This window comes from Phasianus colchicus, chromosome Z (assembly GCF_987193195.1).
Source record: "Phasianus colchicus chromosome Z, bPhaCol1.hap1.1, whole genome shotgun sequence".
Lineage (NCBI taxonomy): Eukaryota > Metazoa > Chordata > Aves > Galliformes > Phasianidae > Phasianus > Phasianus colchicus.
In genome coordinates, this window is record NC_143476.1 from 8,786,301 (window position 1) to 8,812,504 (window position 26,204).

The window sequence follows — 26,204 nt, forward strand, 5'->3', positions numbered from 1 at the left end:
GATGCATCTTTGCATTGCCTGGCGTGTGCCTGCTGCACACCAGGGAGAGAAACAGCCGTTATTAGACTTGCAGTTCCTTCTCAAGTGCCCGTGATAAGGACCGAGTGCATTTCCTGCAGCTTTCTCTGCAGATGTGCTCCTCACCTTGAAATCCTCCTTGTTGGTTCCCAGCTCCTCACCGTGGCCTGTGCTCTCTGTTTCAGGCTGAGAACAAGGGGAAGCCCCTGCTAGACCATGAGGTGGCACCTGTGAATGTTCCAGCTATTGCTGCTGCCCATGCTATTAAGAGATACGTTGCCCAGGCAGCGGATGAACTCTCCTTTGAGGTAAGCAGTTCAAGGCGTTCCTTGTTGCTCAATTTTACAATGGCAAATGTCTTCAGAGCTGCACTGGTGCAAGTGCTTTAATGCTCGGCGATGTTTGGCAGTGCAGAAGAATGCAGACATTTGAGCCAGGGAGCCTGGGAGCTTTCCTCCCAGCTGTGCTGAAGCTGGGATTGACGTTGCAATCTCTTGCAGGTCGGAGACATCGTGTGTGTCATCGACATGCCACCAAAGGAGCTGACCCCCTGGTGGAGAGGCAAGCTCGGCTTCCAGGTAGGCACAAGCTTCAGACTGGAGAGTGCAACTGCAGTAAAGGCAGGAATCTTAGCTTAGAGCTGCTCTGCATGCACAGGATGCCTAATGGACGTAAACAGTTTCCCTGTGTCGGTGTCAGGGGACCTTGCCGTTGGCTGCAAATGTTGAAAAATTATTACCTTTATGCTTTGAACTATGGCCATTTTCTGCTGGATAGTCTTATGGAACGTCAGGCAAGCACGTTCCGAGGGAAATGTTATGTGGCTTTTGGTTTAACAGTTCAGACCTGAGAAGTGCTGCATGCAATAGTTGGCTTCTCTTCTTGTTACAGGTTGGATTTTTCCCAGGGGAGTGTGTGGAACTCATTAATAAGAACATTCCTGAGGCACTCATCAACTCAGTGCCAAAGCCAGGTAGGGATGTTACATTTGATGGTGTGGGGAAGCAAAATGAAGTCTTTTTGGGGGTGCGTTCCATGTTTAGTACCTCCTTTATCCATCCCACATTGTCCTCTGGGTTGATGATTCTTCATGCACACCATGGGGCAGAGATTTGGCCCAATCCTCCTGTGTTTATGATTGGACTTGGGGAAACTATAGAATCTTCATAGAATGGCTTGGGATGGTAGGGTCCTTAAGGATCCTCAAGCTTCCACTTCCTTGCATCAGGCTGTGCTGCCAGCCCCCACATTTAATGTCAGATTAGACCAGGCTGCCCAGGGCCCCATCCAACCTGGCCTTGGGCTCCTCCAGAGATGGGGAAAATCCCTTTTTGTATGTACTGGTTGGTAATGTTCTTCCCGTTCTGACGTTCTCTGTAGAATGTGCTGTGCTCGGCCTCGTCCAACGGAGCCAGACCTGAAATGACCTGGTTTCTTCCTTTTGTTGTGCAGTGCCCAAGAAACGCAGCAAGATCCTCACCTTCCTTCGTTCCTTGGTGAAGGCCCGCCCAAAGAAACCGACCGAGCGGGAGGTGGAGAAGGAAAGGGTGTTTGGCGGTGACCTGGGAGAGCATCTTCTCCACTCCGGTCGTGATGGTAAGGAGCTGCCCATTCCTGAGATCTTCCTCTGCTGGGCATCTAAAGAAGATGAAAGGGAGCTCATATCTAGCAGGGGGCAGGCTGATAGCCGTGGAGACACGTGTAATGGGAGTTGATGGCTGAAGGATAAAGTGAGGCGGATGCTCCTAAGAGACAAGCACATCTGTATTTGCTTCAGCCAAGCCTGGCTGTGCTTAGTGGATGGGATGTGAAGCACAGCCTGCAGCACGATTGAATCAGGAGCTCCACTGACGGCTGGCACGTGTTCTTCAGTCCCCCAGGTCCTCCAGAGCTGCGCTGAGTTCATTGAGCAGCACGGCGTGGTGCAGGGGATATACCGCCTGTCCGGCGTCGCGTCCAACATCCAGAGGCTGCGGTAAGAGTGCTGCGACTGACACAGCCTGAGTGCATCTGGTGTGGCTTTGGGCTTGCCTTCCTCTCGCTCAACCGGGTTTGCGTCCCTCTCTCCAGGCAGGAATTTGAGTCGGAGCAGATTCCTGAGCTCACCGTCCGTGACATTCACAGCGTGAGCTCCCTCTGCAAGATGTACTTCAGGGAGCTCCCGAACCCTCTGCTCACCCACCAGCTGTACGGCAAGTTCTCGGTAAGCACAAGGCCACGTCTTTCATTTCCCTCTTCCTGGGCCTCTTGGCAGATGGCTGCAGCAGTGCCCCAGCTCGGAGGCCCTTTTGCTGTCAGCCCCACGAGGTTTACTCGCAGTGCTGTACTAGCCTGATTGGTGTCTCGCTCCCTTTCTGCACTACTCCAGGATGCTGTTGGTGCCGCTACAGAGGAGGAGCGGCTGCTCAGAATGCAGGACGTCATCCAGCAGCTGCCCGCTCCTCACTACAGGTCAGTGCTGCCCTCAGCCTGCTGAGCTCAGCCCTGCTGCATTGCAGAGGGCAACGATGCGGTTCCAGCCTTTGTCTTTCTGAATTGCAGCACGTATTGCATGTTGGTGCTGAACGTTTGCCTCTCTTGTTTTCCAGGACACTGGAGTACCTGATGAGACACTTGGCGTGTCTGGCTGGGAACTCCACCATCACAAACATGCATGCCAAGAACCTAGCCATTGTGTGGGCTCCAAACCTCTTAAGGTAAACTTCTGGTTCTGTTTCAACACAACGCTTCATCTGTTCTCCATTAAAAAAAAAAAACAGTGCTCCCTTTTTCTCCATCAAATGTGCTCTTCTCCTGTAAAATCTGTGGCTGACAGAAGAGCAGGAGCCTGAGCTGTTCTCCATCCCCACGGGCACAATGTCTAGGTGACAATTTCTGCAGTCTTGTTGAGATGGGACTGACGTGTCCTTGATCATCCAGGGGAATTTCTGCAGTGGCATCACTGATTGCCCACTGCGGAAGTCTCCAGAGCCTCAGCTGACAGCTTTTGGCTGCAACAATTCAGACTCGGGGAAACGGTCTTGGAGAAATGACTTCTAAAATCTGCCTTTTCTACAGATCACAGCAGAACGAGTCTGCCTGCGCCAGCGGAAGAGCTGCCTGCATGGAGCTGCAGACGCAGTCGGATGTGGTGGAATTCATCATCAACCACACCGACGTCCTCTTCTGCTCCAAATCCGGAGCAGACATTGCAGATGCAGCAGGTGAGTGTCTTCCTCCATTAGCTTGATCTTGACCTGACACCTTGACCAAATGCAGGCCTTCTCCAGGATGTTTGAGATACTCTTTTACCATCAAGGGGACAGCGGACCTCTGGACTTCCATTAGGGTATGGCATCCTGTTGCTGGATGCTGAGAATGTCCAAGCCCAAACTTCACAAGGAGGAAACCGTCATTATTATGGTTTGCACGCAGGAAAAGCTTGATGCAAGTGTGGCAGCGAAGCTTTCTCAGTTCCCTGCCCCCATTTCCTTGGGTTTTTCCTTGCCTATTTTGATACAGTAAGCTGCTCTTAATGATGACCGTGTCCTTTGCCATAAACACACCTCTTCCCACATGGTTATTTTGAGCTCCTCTTCTTCCAGTGGCTCGGATAAGCAAGCCTGAGAAAAATACAGCACCTCCCCCAGAACTGTGGTGGCTGTGCTGCTGCTTTCTGATCCTCGCTCTTACCTGTGGTTTTCCCTGACAGGGCACAATTCTCTCCCAGGGCCCAAGTCTGTGGGGGTCTCTTCTGCTGCCACAAAGCTGCTCAGCCTGGAGGAGGCACAGGCACAGAGGCGAGGCCACAGCACCTCTTCTGTGGTAACAGAGAGCAGCAGGGACATTGAAGTGGAAGAAAGCCCTGCAGCTGGGCAGGGCAAATTCCACACCGTCGTTGACTTTCCATCTGACAGGTAAAGAGGACTTTCTTTTCCAGCACCCAGCATCATTGTTTGGGTGGGTTTTTGTGTTTTCCTGCAGAAACCAGGCAGTGCTAGGAACAAGCAACTGCTGCCAAGAGCTCAGTGCTGCTCTTCCCTCACCCTGCACCACGCACGACTCACAGCATTGGCTGTTTTCTCTCTCCAGGCAAAATCCACCCAGCAAGAATGAGGAATCACCAGCTAGCAGTTGGTGTTGCTGCTTCAGCCTCAGGAAGCCATCCTCTGGCAGCAAACGCCAACTGCAGCGCAATGCCAGGCAGCCCTCTGAAACAGCAGTGGTAGTCCTGGCAGGTAAGGGTGCAAATGCAGCTTCCAAATCCCTGCTTTTCAGGAACATACAATTCAAGCTTGCTCTGCACATGTATCTCTTTCTAGCGTCCAATCCCGTGCCTAAATCTTCACCCCTGATCAAGTACCACTGTCGTAATTCAGCTTGTGAAAGTTTGACACTAACCCCTGTGTATCCTTTCTAGGTGAATCGAGCCCTTGCCAACCCACAAGATCCAGGGCAAGTAGCGAGGATGCTCTGTGTGCTTCCATCAGTGGAGAGCTCTTAGGAAGCACAAATTGCTGCAGTTCCAACAGCAGCCTTCCATCTGACATCAGTAATGGAGAGAAGGAGCTCATCGAAGTCCATGCTCTCATTACACCTGGCTCTGCTGAAGTTGCTGACCTGAGCCTCCCAGACACCACAGTCACAAGTGTGGATTTTAACCCAGAGTCTCTGCAGTGCAGCCCATCTGAAGCACAGTGTGAGTGCCCTGACAGCAGCACCTCCATGCAGGAGCAGGTCAGCATCAGTGAAGAGGAGCAGAGCCTCTTGCAGGGGGACTTTCAATCAGGCCTCCAGTCCCAGGCACCGGACAGCAGCACTGAGAGCTCTGAGCCACTCTCTCCATGACAAGACAGGATGAGTCCCATCTTCACCGTGGACCTCTCACACCCTCCTGTCCTTTATATAATAATAAAAGCACACTCGTGCTCAATCAACGCCTTGACTGCCTCCAGAGTCTTCATTCACACGGACTGGGATGAATGCAGCACACAGCAAGGCACCCCAGCTTGCAATGCTGTGGCTGTGGGGTGCGTGCAGCACAGCTCCGGGTTTGTTCCTGTTTTGTCTGGCTTTGGGATGTCTGCAGGGGGAGCTCTGCTACCATTTGGCATGGTAGCAAATAATCTCTCGCATCCTGGATGCTGCTCATGATACTCCCAAGCTTCCTGGCTGTGGCTTTGTGATGCTTTTCAGGGCCTTCTAATGCATTTCCATGCCTTGGCTGTTCTTTAACACCTCTCTCCTCCCATCGTGTCCTTTCCTGGCTCCCACCTACGAGCTGGCCGTGCAGATCATCTCCAGACCTGTCATCAGCACACTGCGGCAGGAGAAGCTCCCCCTGGCCAAGGTCAGGCAGTACTGCTTGGTCTGCAGCTCAGTGGCCATTTCCCTTTTAGGCGGCTCCTGCAGAAGAATCAAGCAGCAGAACCTTTTGCTCACCCTGCACCACACAAATGCTGCAAAAGCAGAAACAACCTGGGAATCTCTGGTTTGCAAGACTTCACAGACACTCACCGGCTGTGTCTGATGGTTCCCTCCCATCCTTGATTTCCTTCTCCCCTTCTCCTCGTCTGATCCCACTGCTGAGCCATGATCAAGCTGCCCAGTGTGGCAGAGCATCGTGCAGAGCCGTGCTGGCACCTCCTCCCCTTCCTCTCCTGCAGCTCAGCCTGCAACCTGAGCAAGTTTTTTTCTGAGAAAGTGACCAGCTCTTTTCCATCCCTTTGCCCCTACAAACAGTTGTCCAGAGGATCTCGTCCAAGAATTCCTGGAACAGCCTGCAGCTGGCTCTCCTGAAGTTCAGGCTCCTGCCTTTGCTTCCTGCCAGGCCCGCATTCCTTGAGATCACCAACTCAAGGAGGGCATGGTCACTGCAGCCCTGACCGCCTCCTGTCGTAACCCCTGGTGTGCACCATGTCCAGCAATGCTTCCCTTCTGCTTGCTGTGCCCAATGCCTGCACCACAGAGTGATTCTCACTGCACTCCAGGAGTCTGTCAGATTGCTTGCAGCCAGCCATGCTGATTTCCCAGACTGACTGGAATCCCCCATCAGGATGAGAGTCAGTGAGTGCGATGCTTCTGCTGGCTGCAGTAAGCAGCTCCCACCAACAGGCTCTCTTTCCAGGCGGCTGTAGCAGACCCTCACCTCCAGAAGCCCTGCACTGCTGCACTTCCTAATTTTACCCACAAGTTCACAACCTGCTCATGGCTCTTCTTAGTTCTTTGCACTCAACTTCTCATCATAGAGGGCAAATCCCTTGCCTTCCAGAATTCCATAGTATCAAATGTGTCTGCTAATGTCAGGATTTTTTTTCTTTCTTTTCTTTTTCCATTTTCTAGGTAGGAAAATGAATTTCTGAGGCAGGAGAAGCAGAAGTGAAACAGTCTTCCTGGCACTGCTCAGGTTGCAGGAGTTGCCAAGTGCTCCTCAGGTAATGTGTGCTGAAGAGCTGACCTTGGTGGCAGGGGCTGTGGCTGCATTTTGTGCCTGTCATGCGGGAATCCAAGAAAGCCTATTCAGAGCAGGAGCTGCAGAGCGAGATAAACATCACGAGAAGGTAAGGCTGAGAAGCAAGGCCACCTCCAGAAAGAAGAGAAAAACTGAGTCAAGTGAGCTGCGTGACGGCCGTGTGATGCTGACCATGATTGGAGGAAGAGCGCATGGCTGGGAATGACTGATGGCTCTGGTTGGATGGGTGCCTGTGTGCACAGAGGTAAGGAGTGTTTGTGGGATGTTTTGCTGGCATCTAACGGCTGTAAGGGGAAGTCAAGAGAGAAAACTTGTGAATGCATAGAAGGGATGTTAAAATCTGGAACAGACTGTTTGGATCATTCACAGCTGAGTCCGTGCCAGATTGCCACACTGCCAGAACCTGGGGCCTAGGATTTTCCTTTAAGAGTGCCAACTGCTTATTTTAAATGATAAAAAGTAACATTGAAAAAAGCTTCCCTCCTTGCATTAGAATAAGGCATTGAAATTTGATGTTTCTGTCTTTCCATTCCTTTAGCAGCCTGGGTGTTGATACAGCTGCATGCATCTGCTTCCCTCCCCTTCTGTTTTGTGTAAAAGAACAGTAAAATATGCAATCAGTGTGAGATCTTTTCAAAGTATTTTACTTTATTTGCCCCTAGGCTGCAATGGCTGGGAAATGGCAGTGTCACCCAGGAGCCCACACGGCGACCTGATGTCTCATTGTTGGGGTCTATTGGAAACCACCACGATGACAAAAGAATGCCTGGGATTCCTCCGGCCCAAATGCCAAACCTTGCACTTGGCTGTGCTGAACCTCATGAGGTTCACCCAGGCCCACCTCTCAAGTCTGCTGAGCTCAAACAGATGTCATTTTTCTCGTGTCCTTCCATTCCGAGTCCATCTGTTCCCCAAAGCAAAAGAATTTGGAGGGAACCACCGACAGTTATGTGAGCGATTTCAGCGTCTATTTCTGATCATGGCAACAACTTCAGAGGTCACACTTAATTTACGGTGCCCGTTGTAATTCTGACCAAGGCTGCAGTTGCAGCTGACTTCCCAAGGCTGCAAGACGTGGTGGTGACACAGCCTTGTGCTTCTGCATTGGTGCTCATCCCACGTTTCCTTTCTCTGTCTCGCAGGTCAGCTCCTGCTGGAAGCAGATGGTATCCCAGTGTGAATGAAGGTCAGTGCAGGAGCAGCTGCTGATGGGAGGAAGGAAGTCCATGCTGAAGAGCTCTGAAGCATCTGCAGGTATGGTTCTGGAGGAGGCAGCAGTGATGTCGGAGGGCTCCCCAGCAGGAAGCTGTCTCATCCAAATGCTTGCTGAGTGGTTGGAAGGGAGCTTTCTGCATGGCAGCAGCACCAGTTGCTTGCTTCAAATGCTGCAAAGACAAGGATTAACAGGAGTTCCAGTATCTACAGTATCATCACGAATCATGATAGGATTACAATGTGTCCTCATACAAACGCAGCCATTTCTCTCTGAGTCCAAAGGCTGTCCGGAAAGCATCTGTGAGGTCTCTCACACCAAACCACTGCTGTCCGTGTGGGATCTGACTCATTAGGGTATAGGGGTTAGGAGCCACAGGCTGTCTTTTGAGAACGGGTTCAGTCATTTCCTTACATCTTGCACCAGCCGATACATGCCGTCTGCCTTCCGTGCCGACAGGATTGGGGTGTTATAAGGCCACAGACAAGGTTCCAGAAGACCATCCTTAACCAGTGTCTGTGTTACAGCTTTTAGACCCACTCTCCCTTCTAAGGCTATGGGATATTGTTGCTGTTTCACAGCTCCACTCCCTCCTTGGGCAGTTATTTGTAAGGGAAAATTGTGAGTCCACCCCGATTTCCTTCCCCTGCCCACACCTTTTGATTCATTTCTTCTTCATCACAGCTGTTAACACATTCATTGACCCCTGATATCTGTTTCACAGACTTGCAGCTGTAATCCTCATTTAACTGTTAAATCTCTCCCCCATAAATCGGTCCCTGCTTCAGGCACACAGAACAATTGCCCTGCAACTATTTTATCTTTCCATTTTAGTTCTGTGGTCTCCAAGAGTGGAGCTGTCACTTCTGATCCCTCAGCCCCAGTTATGCACAACAGCCACATCCAGATACACGTCTGGTACCTCTGAACTAGCTAATGCTGTAGAATGGAATGTTGTTTCTGCACTGGCTATCAAATGTGGGATTGCTCTGAAGCAGTACAGCACGATGTGTTTTGTAATTTGCCCTTAGAAACAGTTTGAAAAAGTAGAAAGACTTTATTAGTATTAGTAAAAAGAAGTTATTTCATAACATATTTTAGAAATACAGTTGTTCAATCATGTGATCAATTCTCACTTACAGAACTGTAATAGTTACAAACTGCATGGGTATAGCATTAAGGACCAGAAAGCATGTTGTAAGGCCATTCTGTTTGGATAGTAGAAGCTCAGCAAAAGAAAAACAGACTCCAAAGAAGCCAGGGCCTCCACACAAGGCCGAATTGACTCACTCTGTGGGCAGGTTGGGATGCAACAGGCAGGCATCAAGAGACTCCCCTCTGTCCTCCTTCCAAACTTCTCTCTCTTCAGGGATGAGCAGGTGTCCAGAAATAGTGGCCAAGTGTTGATAAGCAGCTGTCAGACGTTCAATAATTAGCAGTATACCTGCTGAGCTAGCAACAATTGGTGTTTAGCCAGTCACACACACACAGAATGGCCCGGGTTGGAAGGGACCTCAAGGATCAGGAATCTCCAACCCCCTGCCACAGGCAGGACCACCAACATCTGTAGCACTGCACATATGCATACTGCTGGATAGAAACAGCAGTGTGGGATAAAACTGTATGCTGTGGATGCAAAGGGTGAATCAGAATGGCTTAACAGCTGTCCCACAAGGAAAAGCAATCCCTTACCTGCTGTGACATGATCATGGCAACACCAATGCAGAAGCCAGCAGCTGATGCCCACAAGGACAGCCAGCCTGGACTTATTTTCACTACATATCTTTGTCCTGATGTCCTTGTAGAACCTGGGACATTTCTCCATCTCAGCAGAAGAGGGCAAGAGGGGTAGAAAGCACGCACACTCTCCTCTATTTTTCTGGCACTCAAAGAGAAAGAGAAGATGAAAACCAGCATTGTTTCCCTGCCCATGGCAAACACCAGCCTTTCCATCCTTACAGTCCTTCCTGACATCAGCACTAATTGAAACAACATCCCACACACTCACCTTTGCCATGTCTGGCAAATGTTGCAGCTCTTTCTATTACATCCCTCTAGCTGTCAAGTCAAGAGCTCCTGTGTCACACAAGGAAAAGCAATCTTTTACCTGCTGTGCCATGCTCATGGCAGCAGCAATGCAGATGCCAGCAACTGATGCCCACAAGGACAGGCAGCCTGGACTTATTTTCATTACATATCTTTGTCCTGACGTCCTTCTACAGGCTGGAACATTTCTCCATCTCAGCAGCAGAGGGCAGGAGGGGTCCAAGGTGAGGGCACACTCTCCTCTTTTTCTGGCACACAAAGAAAAAGAGAAGATAAAAACCAGATGTGTTTCTCTGTCCATAGCAAACACCAGCCTTTCCATCCTTACAGTCCTTCCTGACATCAGCAGCAACTGAAACAACATCCCACTCACCTTTGCCATGGCTGGCAGAGGTTGCAGCTCTTTCTATTGCATCCTTCTTGCTTTCAAGTCAACAGAGTCTATGTCACTCAAGGAAAAGCAATCTTTTACCTGCTGTGCAATGCTCATGGCAGCAGCAATGCAGATGCCAGCAGCTGATGCCCACAAGGACAGCCAGCCTGGACTTATTTTCATTACATATCTTTGTCCTGATGTCCTTCTACAAGCTGGAACATTTCTCCATCTCAGCAGAAGAGGGCAGGAGGGGTCCAAGGTGAGGGCACACACTCCTCTATTTATCTAGCACTGAAAGATTAAGACAAAATGAAAACCAGATGTGTTTCCCAGCCCATGGCAAACACCAGACTTTCGATCCTTACAGTCTTCCTGACAGCAGCAACTGAAACAACATCCCACTCACCTTTGCCATGTCTGGCAGAGGTTGCAGCTCTTTCTATTGCATCCCTCTAGCTTTCAAGTCAAGAGCTCCTGTGTCACACAAGGAAAAGCAACCTTTTACCTGCTTTACCATGCTCATGGCAGCAGCAGTGCAGATGCCAGCAGCTGATGCCCACAAGGACAGCCAGCCTGGACTTATTTTCATTACATATCTTTGTCCTGATGTCCTTCTAGAAGCTTGCACATTTCTCCATCTCAGCAGAAGAGGGCAGGAGCGGTCCAAGATGAGGGCACACTCTCCTATTTTTCTGGCAAAAAAAGACAAAGAGAAGATGAAAACCAGATGTCTTTCCCTGCCCATGGCAAACAACAGCCTTTCCATCCTTACAGTCCTTCCTGACATCTGCACTAATTGAAACAACATCCCACTCACCTTTGCCATGTCTGGCAGAGGTTGCAGCTCTTTCTATTGCATCCCTCTAGCTTTCAAGTCAAGAGCTCCTGTGTCACACAAGGAAAAGCAATCTTTTACCTGCTGTGCCATGCTCATGGCAGCAGCAATGCAGATGCCAGCAGCTGATGCCCACAAGGACAGCCAGCCTGGACTTATTTCCATTACATATCTTTGTCCTGATGTCCTTCTAGAAGCTGGAACATTTCTCCATCTCAGCAGAAGAGGGCAGGATGGTTCCAACGTGAGGGCACACTCTCCCCTGTTTATCTGGCACTCAAAGAGAAAGAGAAAATGAAAACCAGACGTGTTTCCCAGCCCATGGCAAACACCAGCCTTTCCATCCTTACAGTCTTCCTGACTTCAGCACTAATTGAAACAACATCCCACTCACCTTTGCCATGTCTGCCAGAGGTTGCAGCTCTTTCAATTGCATCCCTCTAGCTTTCAAGTCAAGAGCTCCTGTGTCACACAAGGAAAAGCAATCTTTTACCTGCTGTGCCATGCTCTTGGCAGCAGCAATGCAGATGGCAGCAGCTGATGCCCACAAGGACAGCCAGCCTGGACTTATTTTCATTACATATCTTTGTCCTGATGTCCTTCTACAAGCTAGAACATTTCACCATCTCAGCAGAAGAGGGCAGGAGGGTTCCAAGGTGAGGGCACACTCTGCTCTTTATCTGGCACTCAAAGAGAAAGAGAAAATGAAAACCAGATGTGTTTCCCTGCCCATGGCAATCACCAGCCTTTCCATCCTTACAGTCTTCCTGTCATCACCACTAATTGAAACAACATCCCACTCACCTTTGCCATGTCTGGCAGAGGTTGCAGCTCTGTCTATTGCATCCCTCTAGCTTTCAAGTCAAGAGCTCCTGTGTCACACAAGGAAAAGCAACCTTTTACCTGCTTTGCCATGCTCATGGCAGCAGCAATGCAGATGCCAGCAGCTGATGCCCACAAGGGCAGCCAGCCTGGACTTATTTTCATTACATATCTTTGTCCTGATGTCCTTCTAGAAGCTTGCACATCTCTCCATCGCAGCAGAAGAGGGCAGGAGGGGTCCAAGATGAGGGCACACTCTCCTATTTTTCTGGCAAAAAAAGACAAAGAGAAGATGAAAACCAGATGTCTTTCCCTGCCCATGGCAAACAACAGCCTTTCCATCCTTACAGTCCTTCCTGACATCTGCACTAATTGAAACAACATCCCACTCACCTTTGCCATGTATGGCAGAGGTTGCAGATCTTTCTATTGCATCCCTCTAGCTTTCAAGTCAAGAGCTCCTGTGTCACTCAAGGAAAAGCAATCTTTTACCTGCTGTGCCATGCTCATGGCAGCAGCAATGCAGATGCCAGCAGCTGATGCCCAGAAGGACAGCCAGCCTGGACTTATTTTCATTACATATCTTTGTCCTGATGTCTTTCTAGAAGCTTGGCCATTCTCCCTCTGAGCAGCAGAGGGCAGGAGAGCTCCAAGGTGAGGCCACACTGTCCCCTGTTTATCTGGCACTCAAAGAGAAAGAGAAAATGAAAACCAGATGTGTTTCCCTGCCCATGGCAAACATCAGCCTTTCAATCCTTACAGTACTTCCTGACATCAGCAGCAATGGAAACAACATCCCACTCACCTTTGCCATGTCTGGCAGAGGTTGCAGCTCTTTCTATTGCATCCCTCTCGCTTTCAAGTCAAGAGCTCCTGTGTCACACAAGGAAAAGCAATCTTTTACCTGCTTTGCCATGCTCATGGCAGCAGCAGTGCAGATGCCAGCAGCTGATGCCCACAAGGACAGCCAGCCTGGACTTATTTTCATTACATATCTTTGTTGTGATGTCCTTCTAGAAGCTGGAACATTTCTCCACCTTAGCAGAAGAGGGCAGGAGGGGTCCAAGGTGAGGGCACACTCTCCTATTTTTCTGGCACACAAAGAGAAAATGAAAACCAGATGTGTTTCCCAGCCCATGGCAAACACCAGACTTTGCATCCTTACAGTCCTCCTGACATCAGCAGCAACTGAGACAACATCCCACTCACCTTTGCCATGTCTGGCAGAGGTTGCAGCTCTTTGTATTGCATCCCTCTAGCTTTCAAGTCAAGAGCTCCTGTGTCACACAAGGAAAAGCAATCTTTTACCTGCTGTGCCATGCTCTTGGCAGCAGCAATGCAGATGCCAGCAGCTGATGCTCACAAGGACAGCCAGCCTGGACTTATTTTCATTACATATCTTTGTCCTGATGTCCTTCTAGAAGCTGGAACATTTCTCCATCTCAGCAGAAGAGGGCAGGATGGGTCCAAGGTGAGGGCACACTCTCCCCTGTTTATCTGGCACTCAAAGAGAAAGAGAAAATGAAAACCAGATGTGTTTCCCTGCCCATGGCAAACACGATACTTTCCATCCTTACAGTCCTTCCTGACATTAGCAGCAACTGAAACAACATCCCACTCACCTTTGCCATGTCTGGCAGAGGTTGCAGCTCTTTCTATTGCATCCCTCTAGCTTTCAAGTCAAGAGCTCCTGGGTCACTCAAGGAAAAGCAATCTTTTACCTGCTGTGCCATGCTCATGGCAGCAGCAATGCAGTTGCCAGCAGCTGATGCCCACAAGGGCAGCCAGCCTGGACTTATTTTCATTACATATCTTTGTCCTGATGTCCTTCTACAAGCTAGAACATTTCACCATCTCAGCAGAAGAGGGCAGGAGGGTTCCAAGGTGAGGGCACACTCTGCTCTTTATCTGGCACTCAAAGAGAAAGAGAAAATGAAAACAAGATGTGTTTCCCTGCCCATGGCAAACACCAGCCTTTCCATCCTTACAGTCTTGCTGACATCAGCTCTAATTGAAACAACATCCCACTCACCTTTGCCATGTCTGGCAGAGGTTGCAGCTCTGTCTATTGCATCCCTCTAGCTTTCAAGTCAAGAGCTCCTGTGTCACACAAGGAAAAGCAATCTTTTACCTGCGGTGCCATGCTCTTGGCAGCAGCAATGCAGATGGCAGCAGCTGATGCCCACAAGGACAGCCAGCCTGGACTTATTTTCATTACATATCTTTGTCCTGATGTCCTTCTAGAAGCTGGAACATCTCTCCATCGCAGCAGAAGAGGGCAGGAGGGTTCCAAGGTGAGGGCACACTCTCCCCTGTTTATCTGGCACTCAAAGAGAAAGAGAAAATGAAAACCAGATGTGTTTCCCTGCCCATGGCAATCACCAGCCTTTCCATCCTTACAGTCCCTCCAGACATCATCAGCAATTGAAGCAACATCCCACTCACCTTTGCCATGTCTGGCAGAGGTTGCAGCTCTTTCTATTGCATCCCTCTAGCTTTCAAGTCAAGAGCTCCCGTGTCACACAAGGAAAAGCAATCTTTTACCTGCTGTGCCATGCTCTTGGCAGCAGCAATGCAGATGCCAGCAGCTGATGCCCACAAGGACAGCCAGCCTGGACTTATTTTCATTACATATCTTTGTCCTGATGTCCTTCTACAAGCTTGGCCATTCTCCCTCTGAGCAGCAGAGGGCAGGAGAGTTCCAAGGTGAGGGCACACTCTCCCCTGTTTATCTGGCACTCAAAGAGAAAGAGAAAATGAAAACAAGATGTGTTTCCCTGCCCATGGCAAACACCAGCCTTTCCATCCTTAAAGTCTTCCTGACATCAGCAGCAACTGAAACAACATCCCACTCACCTTTGCCATGTCTGGCAGTGGTTGCAGCTCTTTCTATTGCATCCCTCTAGCTTTCAAGTCAAGAGCTCCTGGGTCACACAAGGAAAAGCAACCTTTTACCTGCTGTGCCATGCTCTTGGCAGCAGCAATGCAGATGCCAGCAGCTGATGCACACAAGGGCAGCCAGCCTGGACTTATTTTCATTACATATCTTTGTCCTGACGTCCTTCTAGAAGCTTGGACATTTCTCCCTCTGAGCAGCAGAGGGCAGGAGAGATCCAAGGTGAGGGCACACTCTCCCCTGTTTATCTGGCACTCAAAGAGAAAGAGAAAATGAAAACAAGATGTGTTTCCCTGCCCATGGCAAACACCAGCCTTTCCATCCTTAAAGTCTTCCTGACATCAGCAGCAACTGAAACAACATCCCACTCACCTTTGCCATGTCAGGCAGAGGTTGCAGCTCTTTCTATTGCATCCCTCTAGCTTTCAAGTCAAGAGCTCCTGGGTCACACAAGGAAAAGCAACCTTTTACCTGCTTTGCCATGCTCATGGCAGCAGCAATGCAGATGCCTGCAGCTGATGCCCACAGGCACAGCGAGCCTGGACTTATTTTCATTACACATCTTTGTCCTGATGTCCTTCTACAAGCTGGAACATTTCTCCATCTCAGCAGAAGAGGGCAGGAGGGGTCCAAGGTGAGGGCACACTCTGCTCTTTATCTGGCACTCAAAGAGAAAGAGAAAATGAAAACCAGATGTGTTTCCCTGCCCATGGCAAACACCAGCCTTTCCATCCTTACAGTCCTTCCTGACATCAGCAGCAATGGAAACAACATCCCACTCACCTTTGCCATGTCTGGCAGAGGTTGCAGCTCTTTCTATTGCATCCCTCTAGCTTTCAAGTCAAGAGCTCCTGTGTCACACAAGGAAAAGCAATCTTTTACCTGCTGTGCCATGCTCTTGGCAGCAGCAATGCAGATGCCAGCAGCTGATGCCCACAAGGACAGCCAGCCTGGACTTATTTTCATTACATATCTTTGTCCTGATGTCCTTCTACAAGCTGGAACATTTCTCCGTCGCAGCAGAAGAGGGCAGGAGAGTTCCTAGGTGAGGGCACACTCTTTTCTATTTATCTAGCATTGAAGGATTAAGACAAAATGAAAAGCAAATGTTTTTCCCTGCCCATGGCAAACACCAGACTTTCCATCCTTACAGTCCTTCCTGCCATCAGCACTAATTGAAACAACATCCCACTCACCTTTTCCTAATCTGGCAGGGAGGTGATGCTCTTTCTAATATACCCCTCTTGCTTTGAATTCACCAGTGCTTGTGTCACACAAGGAAATGCAACATTCCAGCTGTTCTGCCATTCCCATAGCAACAACTATGCAGATGCGAGCAGCTGATGCACACAAGGACAGCCAGCCTGGACTTATTTTCATTACATATCTTTGTCCTGAATTCCTTCTAGAAGGTTGAACACTTCTCCATCTCTGCTGCAATGGTCAAAAAGGGTCCAAGTTTAGGGCACTCTCTCCTCATGGCCTCTTGCACTCAAAGACAAAGGGAACATGAAAACCAGAAGTGTTTCTTTTCCCATGCAGACACTAGCCTTTCCATCCTGACAGTCCTTCCTACAATCACCTGGAATTGAAACAACATCCCCCACATCTCTTTTTTGAACTTATTCATGCATGAATAATAATAATGAGAATTTTTCTGTAAATCTTATTTCTGCATGGAAACGATCTGATAACCAGAGCTTTTTTCTCTAAAACAATCCAGGAAATTTGCATTGCTTATCTATGTACGCAAAATGTTTTTGCCATTCGTCTCAAATATCAATACATCTGGCAAAATAAGATAGAAAAAGTATTTACAGACATTTTTGGACATTGATTACTTCTGGTCAAGTGGGAAAGAATCCCTAAGCTGCAATCATGAAATTCTTTTATCACTTTCTCTGATTTAGCCAGTGTTACTAAAAGGGAAATAAGACACAGGCTTTTGATAGCAGCTGCCAATTTAAGAATGATAATACGGTTTATTTTTCTTGGCTAAGATCAAAGTCCCGCATTTCAGGATTATCTCCAGCTCATCAAGTATAATTAACAGTTTTGGATAGCCACATTATTGTATAGCAATATTGTCTTCCTGCAAGGAATTTCATTGTTTTGACACGTGCCACAGGTTGTTAATAGATTGCCTGATTACCAATTATTTTTTTTATTGGCTTATGATGACTACAGAAAACTATACAGCAGCACCATAAAAACTTTAAATCCTATCCCATGTATCTGCACTCATACGAAAATAATATTGGAAAGCATTGGTGAAACTAAGATTACAAAATAAAGCAGAGGACAATTTCAGTGAAAGCCTGCAGGTTTTACAGCTCTGCCCATTTCAAACCCCTGAAGACATCCACGGGTTTCCTGCTGTGGGACACAGGTACTCACCTGCAGCTCAGCACTGCCTGCTCATGCCTGCGCACACCTTCAGGCTGGAACCAAGGAAATCCTCAGCAAAGACATCAGTACACTTTTGTTAGGATGACTTTCATAAAGAAGCATCAAATATTTCTTCACGAGAAATACTGCAAGTCCCTTTGACACTAGCCCTTATTTTAAATGTTTAGATTTGTGCTTCATTCAGGCGTGCTGTCACTCCCAAAAAGATTTTTATTCTTTTGCTTTTCATTCTGAGGAACACAGTGATTTCTGCCTTGTTTACTGACTGTAGGCACAGCAATACTCCTGCACCTTCAGGGAAACAGCAAATCCATCTCTTTCACACCCTACTTCTATCAAGCTCATTCACCTTACAAGGTATTTATTGCAAGCAGCTCTTCCAAAAATGGAGATTAACAGAACCTGCAACCCAGGACACCTCAGTAAGCCAGTACTTTTCATCTCCTGAAGGTGTAGGTAGACACAGAGCTGGAACATCTCTTCCAGAGCTCTGTGATGCTATCTCATCTGTGTTCCTTTACTGTTGACTCAGTTTCACTTCTTATCTAACCTGGTTGCATCCCAGGATTTCTGGTGCCAAAAGTAAACTGACAGCTTTCATCACTAGTTAAAAGGAAACTGCAATAGGAAAAGCAATTTTTCTGATTTCTCTGTTGATCAAAGATGCTTCCTGCAAGCCTGATGCGGTAGAAACAATATCAGCTTTAGAATGACAGTCATTAGAGCAGAATCCTTTCACTGATGAAATCCCACAGTCCTGATTCATACAACACTGACACTGGAGGACACAGTAGTTTAGATGAGAGCGCATTAAAAATGACTAAGTTAAGGTCTCAGCAAAGAGTGACAAGTATGAAAAAAAGAAGTTGCAGAAACTGCTTCAGTTTGGCACTCTGGCATAAAGTATGACAACACACAACCTGCCTGTGCAGTTCCAGAAGCAGAAGAAAGCCGTCAACCAAGACTTGTTCTCATCTGCTCTGAAAGTCCACTGGGACAAGGCCACTTTTCTCTGACGTGCTTCCAGAAGTATCACTTCTGAGCACTGTGCCAGGGAGTTACAAGATACTGTTTGTGTGTACAGAGGAGAAAAAGACGTCTGTCTGGAAACAGACTTGGTGAAGGAGAAGCAGCATTTTCCAGAGTACTTCAGAAAGAACTGAGCACTGCCCCAAGAGCTTCAGAGCGGCAGGCTGTCACAGTGTGCCAACCAGCTCAGCTGTGAGTTGGCACTGAAGCTGCACCACAGGGAGAACAAAGCCCCCTGTGCACCCTTGGAGAGCCAAGGGTTGGAGATTCATGAACCTTGAGCTCCTTTCCAACCCGGGCCATGCTGTGATTCTGGGATTCTCACCTTTGCCTCATCTGGCAGAGGGAGGCAGCTCTTTCTCTTGTCTCCCTATGGCTGTCAGGTCACCAGGGCCAGTGTCACACAGGGAACTGCAAACACTGTGTGTGCTGTGCCCTGCCCATGGCAGCACAGAGGCAGCTGCCAGCAGCTGATGCCCACAAGGACAGCCAGCCTGGACTTCCTTTGATTCCTTCCCTTTGGATCAGCGTCCTTCAGGAAGGTGGAACATCTCTCCAGCTGAGCAGCAGAGGACAGCAGGGCTTCGTTGTCTGGGCATGTTCTCTTCTGGCCCTCTGGCCCTCACAGACACAGGAGGAGGACACAGAGGCTGCTGTAACACAGCCAGCCCTGCCTCTCAGGTCAGCTCTCAGGCCATCCTCTCTCCCCTCAGCAGCAGCTCACTGTTCTGCACTCCTCTGGCCTGGGCTGGCAGAGGTGTGCAGCAGTTCTGCTGATCTCCCAGTGCTGGCCATGTCTGCAGTGCCTGTGTGAAAGACACAGGAAGCTGCCAGCATTGCACTGCTCTGCTGTGCCCCTGCCATCACCGAGTTTGCTGTCAGCAGCTGCTGCTACACGTCCATTCAGGCACAGGCCTTTCCTTCCTGGCCCTCTTTCCCCCCTCTCTCCTCTGCTCTCTCTCGTGCTCCCCTTTGGCCTGGGCTGGCTGAGCAGTGCAGGCCTTGTTGTTGCTCCCTGGGCCAACTACGTCACGGTTCCCCGTGACTCTGCCAGCTGCTCTGACACAGCGACTGCGTCCTCAGTGTGGATTCCAGAATGCGACAGACGTCCAGAGAAGACTTCCAGGGCTGATTGGAACATGCTGCCATCAAGAACTGCCATGGCTCAGGCCCCCTGGGAATCTGCTCACAGCGAAAGCTGCTGTCACTCTGTGTGGGCACAGCCTTGTCTGTGTAGGCCTGCTCACACTGCAGCCCCTGTCTGCACCAGAACCGTGCCGATCCACCTTCTCTTGGCCTCCTTGCCTGCATGGAAAAGGGCAGCTTGGGCTGAAGTCCCTCCACTTTCAGATGGCCGAGTGAAGTCTCTGAGCCCTGGTGACCCACGCAGCTCTTCAGCCTGCTGACCTGCTCTGCTGGGGCTGTCTTAACAGGCAGAGGGCACGTTATCCTAATGTCCCCACATCCATCCCTCTTAGCATACTGTAGGCCAGTTCCTAAAAGGACACCTGCACAATCTCTCTGAATGTTAATCAACATGTAGTTGGTCTGTGCACTGCAGAAATTGCATCTAGGTTTTCAGTGGTGATTAGCTATGTGTTTAGTCAGAGGTGCAATGGTTCTAATGGTGAGAGAAAGACATTCCCAGTTGTCATCAGGTGGAACACACTTCAGACTGGAATCCTCAAGCAGACTGCAGTCAAGCTTTCTTAATTACTTGCTGTTGTTATCAATTCAGACGCATCTCTTAATTCCTGCTTGAATGAACATTCTGTAATAATCTGCTGAGACAGTGCAAGGCTTGACAATGAGACTATAGTTTATTAAAGTAGCACTTTTTACTTAGGTGCACTTTTCATCTGTTGAACTTCCTGTCGTCTATTGGAAATCTCTGGCACCAATGCATAAGATTCACCTATTCTATAGAAGTCTGACTGAACCCCATACTGGGATTATTTTTGTTCAATCCAAGCACCTTGGACGTTACTATACATTTATTCAATCATGAGGTAAGTCTGCTTCAGAAGCAATATAGAAAGCATAAAGGGGGAAGAAGATAATGTATTAGTGAAGACTTAACTAGTATTCATAAACTGAAAACTGTGAAACACTATGATGATTACAGAATTTCCCGGAGAAATGTCAAGTTCTAATCTGAATGCTAAATGCAACATCAGTTCACTTCTCACTGGGTTGAATGTTTTAAATATTTGGTAATAATAATGGTTCCTTAATTCTGACATTTAATATGAAAATATTAAAATTCCTGTGTTAGAGTACTTTTTTGTTAGAATGCCAGATGCTAAAGGGATGAAGTGGCACAAGAAAGCAAAATATCTCTGCTGATGTCAGGAAGGACTGTAAGGATGGAAAGGCTGGTGTTTGCCATGGGCAGGGAAACACATCTGGTTTTCTTGTTCCCTTTGTCTTTGAGTTCCAGAAAAATAGAGGAGAGCGTGCCCTCACCTTGGACCCCTCCTGCCCTCTGCTGCTGAGATGGAGAAATGTCCCACCTCCTACAAGGACATCAGGACAAAGATAAGTAATCAAAATATTTCCAGGCTGGCTGTACTTGTGGGCATCTGTTGCTGGAAAATTTAATGGCATTAAACTGCCTAGATAAGGACAGAATGAGGGTGACAATAGAATGGTACGTAATCACAGTGCAATGAAAAAAGTATGCAGGGTGCAGGAAGGGAGGTGTGGACATTCTGAGTTGCAACTCTTTATTTGCTCCAGAAAGCTCTATCAGAATGGAAGACTGAAGGAAATACTTTGAGTGTTTTCTAATGTGACTGGATGAAAGATCCATGTGGCAAATTGAATAACTGAGTGGTAAAGGGACATAGATACCTCACTGTTTCATGGAACCTTTCAATTAAGCATCTGAGCACTGTGTACAGGACTTGGGAATATAAGTATTAGAGGATCATGGAATATCTGTATTTGGAAGGGACCTCGAGGATCATGTATTCCACCTCCTGGTTCCACACCGGACCTCCTATGGGTCAAGCCCTGTGTCTGAGAGCATTGTGCAAATGCTCTTTGGCCTTTGTCAGCTCAGTGCCAAACCACTGCCCTGGGGAGCCAGTGCCAAATTCCATGTATCTAGTTCATCCTACAGAATGATGCCAAGAACAGTTATAGAGATCGACTTACAAACAAAATTCCAATCTTGAATTAATGGTACACTCACCATTTAAAAAAAAAAAAGAAAAAAAAAAAAAAAGAAAAGAAAAAAGAGGAAAAAAAAAAGAAAAAAAATCAAAGCCACATTCTTACGCTGGCATTTTACAGTATTGTCAGATTTTTGTAATTCTGTTTTGTCATATAAGATTCTCTCATCATGAAATAATGACCAAATTCTCTCTTCAGATCTAAACATACAAATGTTAAAGGCAACGGTGCTGTTCAAGAGTACATTACCAGCTCAAACACTGCTTTGGCTGTAAAACTGAAGGTAGTAAAGAATTTTATCAAGGAGTTGGAAGAAAACATGTAAGTGTAGATTTAAAAGCAACCTGTATTGTTACTTAGAGTTTGATATAGTGTAATCCAATGCACAGTACTTGTAACGTGTGTTTTACAAAATGCTTTGCAATGTAGGCATCTATTAAGATAAATGCTGCAAGTTCTAATATGTCCATGACCTTTTCAAACTGTTCCTTACTCCTACACATCACTACGAGTAGTTCTTCTGTCAGGAAGGATCACATGAGTAATTAACCTGTGACCTTAAGTTGGACCTCTGGTTGGATGGGTGCCTGTGTGCACAGAGTTAAGGAGTGTTTGTGGGATGTTTTGCTGGCATCTAACGGCTGTAAGGGGAAGTCAACAGAGAAAACTTGTGAATGCATAGAAGGGATGTTAAAATCTGGAACAGACTGTTTGGATCAGTCACAGCTGAGTCCAGATTGCCACACTGTCAGAACCTGGGGCCTAGGATTTTCCTTTAAGAGTGCCAACTGCTCATTTTAAATGATAAAAAGTAACATTGATAGAAGCTTCCCTCCTTGCATTAGAATAAGGCATTGATATTTGATGTTTCTGTCTTTCCATTCCTTTAGCAGCCTGGGTGTTGATGCAGCTGTATGCATCTGCTGCCCTCTCCTTCTGTTTTGTGTAAAAGAACAGTAAAATATGCAATCAGTGTGAGATCTTTCTGAAGGATTTTACTTTATTTGCCCCTAGGCTGCAATGGCTGGGAAATGGCAGTGTCACCCAGGAGCCCACACGGCGACCTGATGTCTCATTGTTGGGGTCTATTGGAAACCACCACGATGACAAAAGAATGCCTGGGATTCCTCCGGCCCAAATGCCAAACCTTGCACTTGGCTGTGCTGAACCTCATGAGGTTCACCCAGGCCCACCTCTCAAGTCTGCTGAGCTCAAACAGATGTCATTTTTCTCGTGTCCTTCCATTCCGAGTCCATCTGTTCCCCAAAGCAAAAGAATTTGGAGGGAACCACCGACAGTTATGTGAGCGATTTCAGCGTCTATTTCTGATCATGGCAACAACTTCAGAGGTCACACTTAATTTACGGTGCCCGTTGTAATTCTGACCAAGGCTGCAGTTGCAGCTGACTTCCCAAGGCTGCAAGACGTGGTGGTGACACAGCCTTGTGCTTCTGCATTGGTGCTCATCCCACGTTTCCTTTCTCTGTCTCGCAGGTCAGCTCCTGCTGGAAGCAGATGGTATCCCAGTGTGAATGAAGGTCAGTGCAGGAGCAGCTGCTGATGGGAGGAAGGAAGTCCATGCTGAAGAGCTCTGAAGCATCTGCAGGTATGGTCGTGGAGGAGGCAGCAGTGATGCCGGAGGGCTCCCCAGCAGGAAGCTGTCTCATCCAAATGCTTGCTGAGTGGTTGGAAGGGAGCTTTCTGCATGACAGCACCACCAGTCACTTGGTTCACATGTTGCAAAGACAAGGATTAGCACGAGTTCCAGTATCTACAGTATCATCACGAATCACGATAGGATTACAATGTGTCCTCATACAAACGCAGCCATTTCTCCCTGAGTCCAAAGGCTGTCCGGAAAGCATCTTTGAGGTCTCTCACACCAAACCACTGCTGTCCGTGTGGGATCTGACTCATTAGGGTATAGGGGTTAGGAACCGCAGGCTGTCTTTTGAGAACGGGTTCAGTCATTTCCTTACATCTTGCACCAGCCGATACGTGCCGTCTGCCTTCCGAGCCGACAGGATTGGGGTGTTATAAGGCCACAGACAAGGTTCCAGAAGACCATCCTTAACCAGTGTCTGTGTTACAGCTTTTAGACCCACTCTCCCTTCTAAGGCTATGGGATATTGTTGCTGTTTCACAGCTCCACTCCCTCCTTGGGCAGTTATTTGTAAGGGAAAATTGTGAGTCCACCCCGATTTCCTTCCCCTGCCCACAGCTTTGGATTCATTTCTTCTTCATCACAGCTGTTAACACATTCATTGACCCCTGATATCTGTTTCACAGACTTGCAGCTGTAATCCTCATTTAACTGTTAAATCTCTCCCCCATAAATCGGTCCCTGCTTCAGGCACACAGAACAATTGCCCTGCAACTATTTTATCTTTCCATTTTAGTTCTGTGGTCTCCAAGAGTGGAGCTGTCACTTCTGATCCCTCAGCCCCAGTTATGCACAACAGCCACATCCAGATACACGTCTGGTACCTCTGAACTAGCTAATGCTGTAGAATGGAATGTTGTTTCTGCACTGGCTATCAAATGTGGGATTGCTCTGAAGCAGTACAGCACAATGTGTTTTGTAATTTGCCCTTAGAAACAGTTTGAAAAAGTAGAAAGACTTTATTAGTATTAGTATTAGTAAAAAGAAGTTATTTCATAACATATTTTAGAAATACAGTTGTTCAATCATGTGATCAATTCTCACTTACAGAACTGTAATAGTTACAAATTGCATGGGTATAGCATTAAGGACCAGAAAGCATGTTGTAAGGCCATGCTGTTTGGATAGGAGAAGCTCAGCAAAAGAAAAACAGACTCCAAAGAAGCCAGGGCCTCCACACAAGGCCGAAGTGACTCACTCTGTGGGCAGGTTGGGATGCAACAGGCAGGCATCAAGAGACTCCCCTCTGTCCTCCTTCCAAACTTCTCTCTCTTCAGGGATGAGCAGCTGTCCAGAAATAGTGGCCAAGTGTTGATAAGCAGCTGTCAGGCGTTCAATAATTAGCAGTATACCTGCTGAGCTAGCAACAATTGGTGTTTAGCCAGTCACACACACACACACAGAATGGCCCGGGATGGAAGGGACCTCAAGGATCACGAATCTCCAACCCCCTGCCACAGGCAGGACCACCAACATCTCTAGCACTGCACATATGCACACTGCTGGATAGAAACAGCAGTGTGGGAAAAAACTGTATGCTGTGGATGCAAAGGGTGAATCAGAATGGCTTAACAGCTGTCCAACAAGGAAAAGCAATCCCTTACCTGCTGTGACATGCTCATGGCAACACCAATGCAGAAGCCAGCAGCTGATGCCCACAAGGACAGCCAGCCTGGACATATTTTCACTACATATTTTTGTCCTGATGTCCTTGTAGAACCTGGGACATTTCTCCCTCTGAGCAGCAGAGGGCAGGATGGGTCCAAGGTAAGGGCACACTCTGCTCTTTATCTGGCACTCAAAGAGAAAGAGAAAATGAAAACCTGATGTGTTTCCCAGCCCACGGCAAACACCAGCCTTTCCATCCTTACAGTCATTCCTGCAATCATCAGCAATGGAAACAACATCCCACTCACCTTTGCCATGTCTGGCAGAGGTTGCAGCTCTTTCTATTGCATCCCTCTAGCTTTCAAGTCAAGAGCTCCTGTGTCACACAAGGAAAAGCAATCTTTTACCTGCTGTGCCATGCTCATGGCAGCAGCAATGCAGATGCCAGCAGCTGATGCCCACAAGGACAGCCAGCCTGGACTTATTTTCATTACATATCCTTGTCCTGATGTCCTTCTACAAGCTGGAACATTTCTCCATCTCAGCAGAAGAGGGCAGGATGGGTCCAAGGTGAGGGCACACTCTGCTCTTTTTCTGGCACTCAAAGAGAAAGAGAAAATGAAAACCAGCTGTGTTTCCTTGCCCATGGCAAACATCAGACTTTCCATCCTTACAGTCCTTCCTGCAATCATCAGCACTAATTGAAACAACATCCCACTCACCTTTGCCATGTCTGGCAGAGGTTGCAGCTCTTTCTATTGCATCCCTCTAGCTTTCAAGTCAAGAGCTCCTGTGTCACACAAGGAAAAGCAATCTTTTACCTGCTGTGCCATGCTCTTGGCAGCAGCAATGCAGATGCCAGCAGCTGATGCCCACAAGGACAGCCAGCCTGGACTTATTTTCATTACATATCTTTGTCCTGATGTCCTTCTACAAGCTGGAACATTTCTCCATCTCAGCAGAAGAGGCCAGGAGGGGTCCAAGGTGAGGGCACACTCTGCTCTTTATCTGGCACTCAAAGAGAAAGAGAAGATGAAAACCAGATGTGTTTCCCTGCCCATGGCAAACACCAGCCTTTCCATCCTTACAGTCTCCCTGACTTCAGCAATAATTGAAACAGCATCCCACTCACCTTTGCCATGTCTGGCAGAGGTTGCAGCTCTTTGTATTGCATCCCTCTAGCTTTCAAGTCAAGAGCTCCTGTGTCACACAAGGAAAAGCAATCTTTTACCTGCTGTGCCATGCTCATGGCAGCAGCAATGCAGATGCCAGCAGCTGATGCCCACAAGGACAGCCAGCCTGGACTTATTTTCATTACATATCTTTGTCCTGATTTCCTTCTAGAAGCTTGGACAATTCTCCCACTGAGCAGCAGAGGGCAGGATGGGTCCAGGGTGAGGGCACACTCTGCTCTTTATCTGGCACACAAAGACAAAGAGAAGATGAAAACCAGCTGTGTTTCCCTGCCCATGGCAAACACCAGCCTTTCCATCCTTACAGTCCTTCCTGCAATCATCAGCAATGTAAACAACATCCCACTCACCTTTGCCATGTCTGGCAGAGGTTGCAGCTCTTTCTATTGCATCCCTCTAGCTTTCAACTCAAGAGCTCCTGTGTCACACAAGGAAAAGCAATCTTTTACCTGCTGTGCCATGCTCATG

General features: G+C 48.0%; 1 protein-coding gene across 1 annotated transcript; it reads left to right on the forward strand.

Moving 5' to 3' along the window:
* The first annotated feature begins 527 nt into the window (after nt 1–527).
* Nucleotides 528–25,911, forward strand: LOC149912416 (rho GTPase-activating protein 32-like). Its single transcript, XM_090131062.1, has 6 exons — nt 528–596; nt 910–991; nt 1,471–1,614; nt 1,891–1,993; nt 2,089–2,221; nt 25,888–25,911. The coding sequence occupies exons 1-6, from the start codon at nt 546–548 to the stop codon at nt 25,909–25,911; spliced, it is 537 nt and encodes a 178-aa protein (XP_089987188.1). The 5' UTR covers nt 528–545.
* Nucleotides 25,912–26,204: the final 293 nt, after the last annotated feature.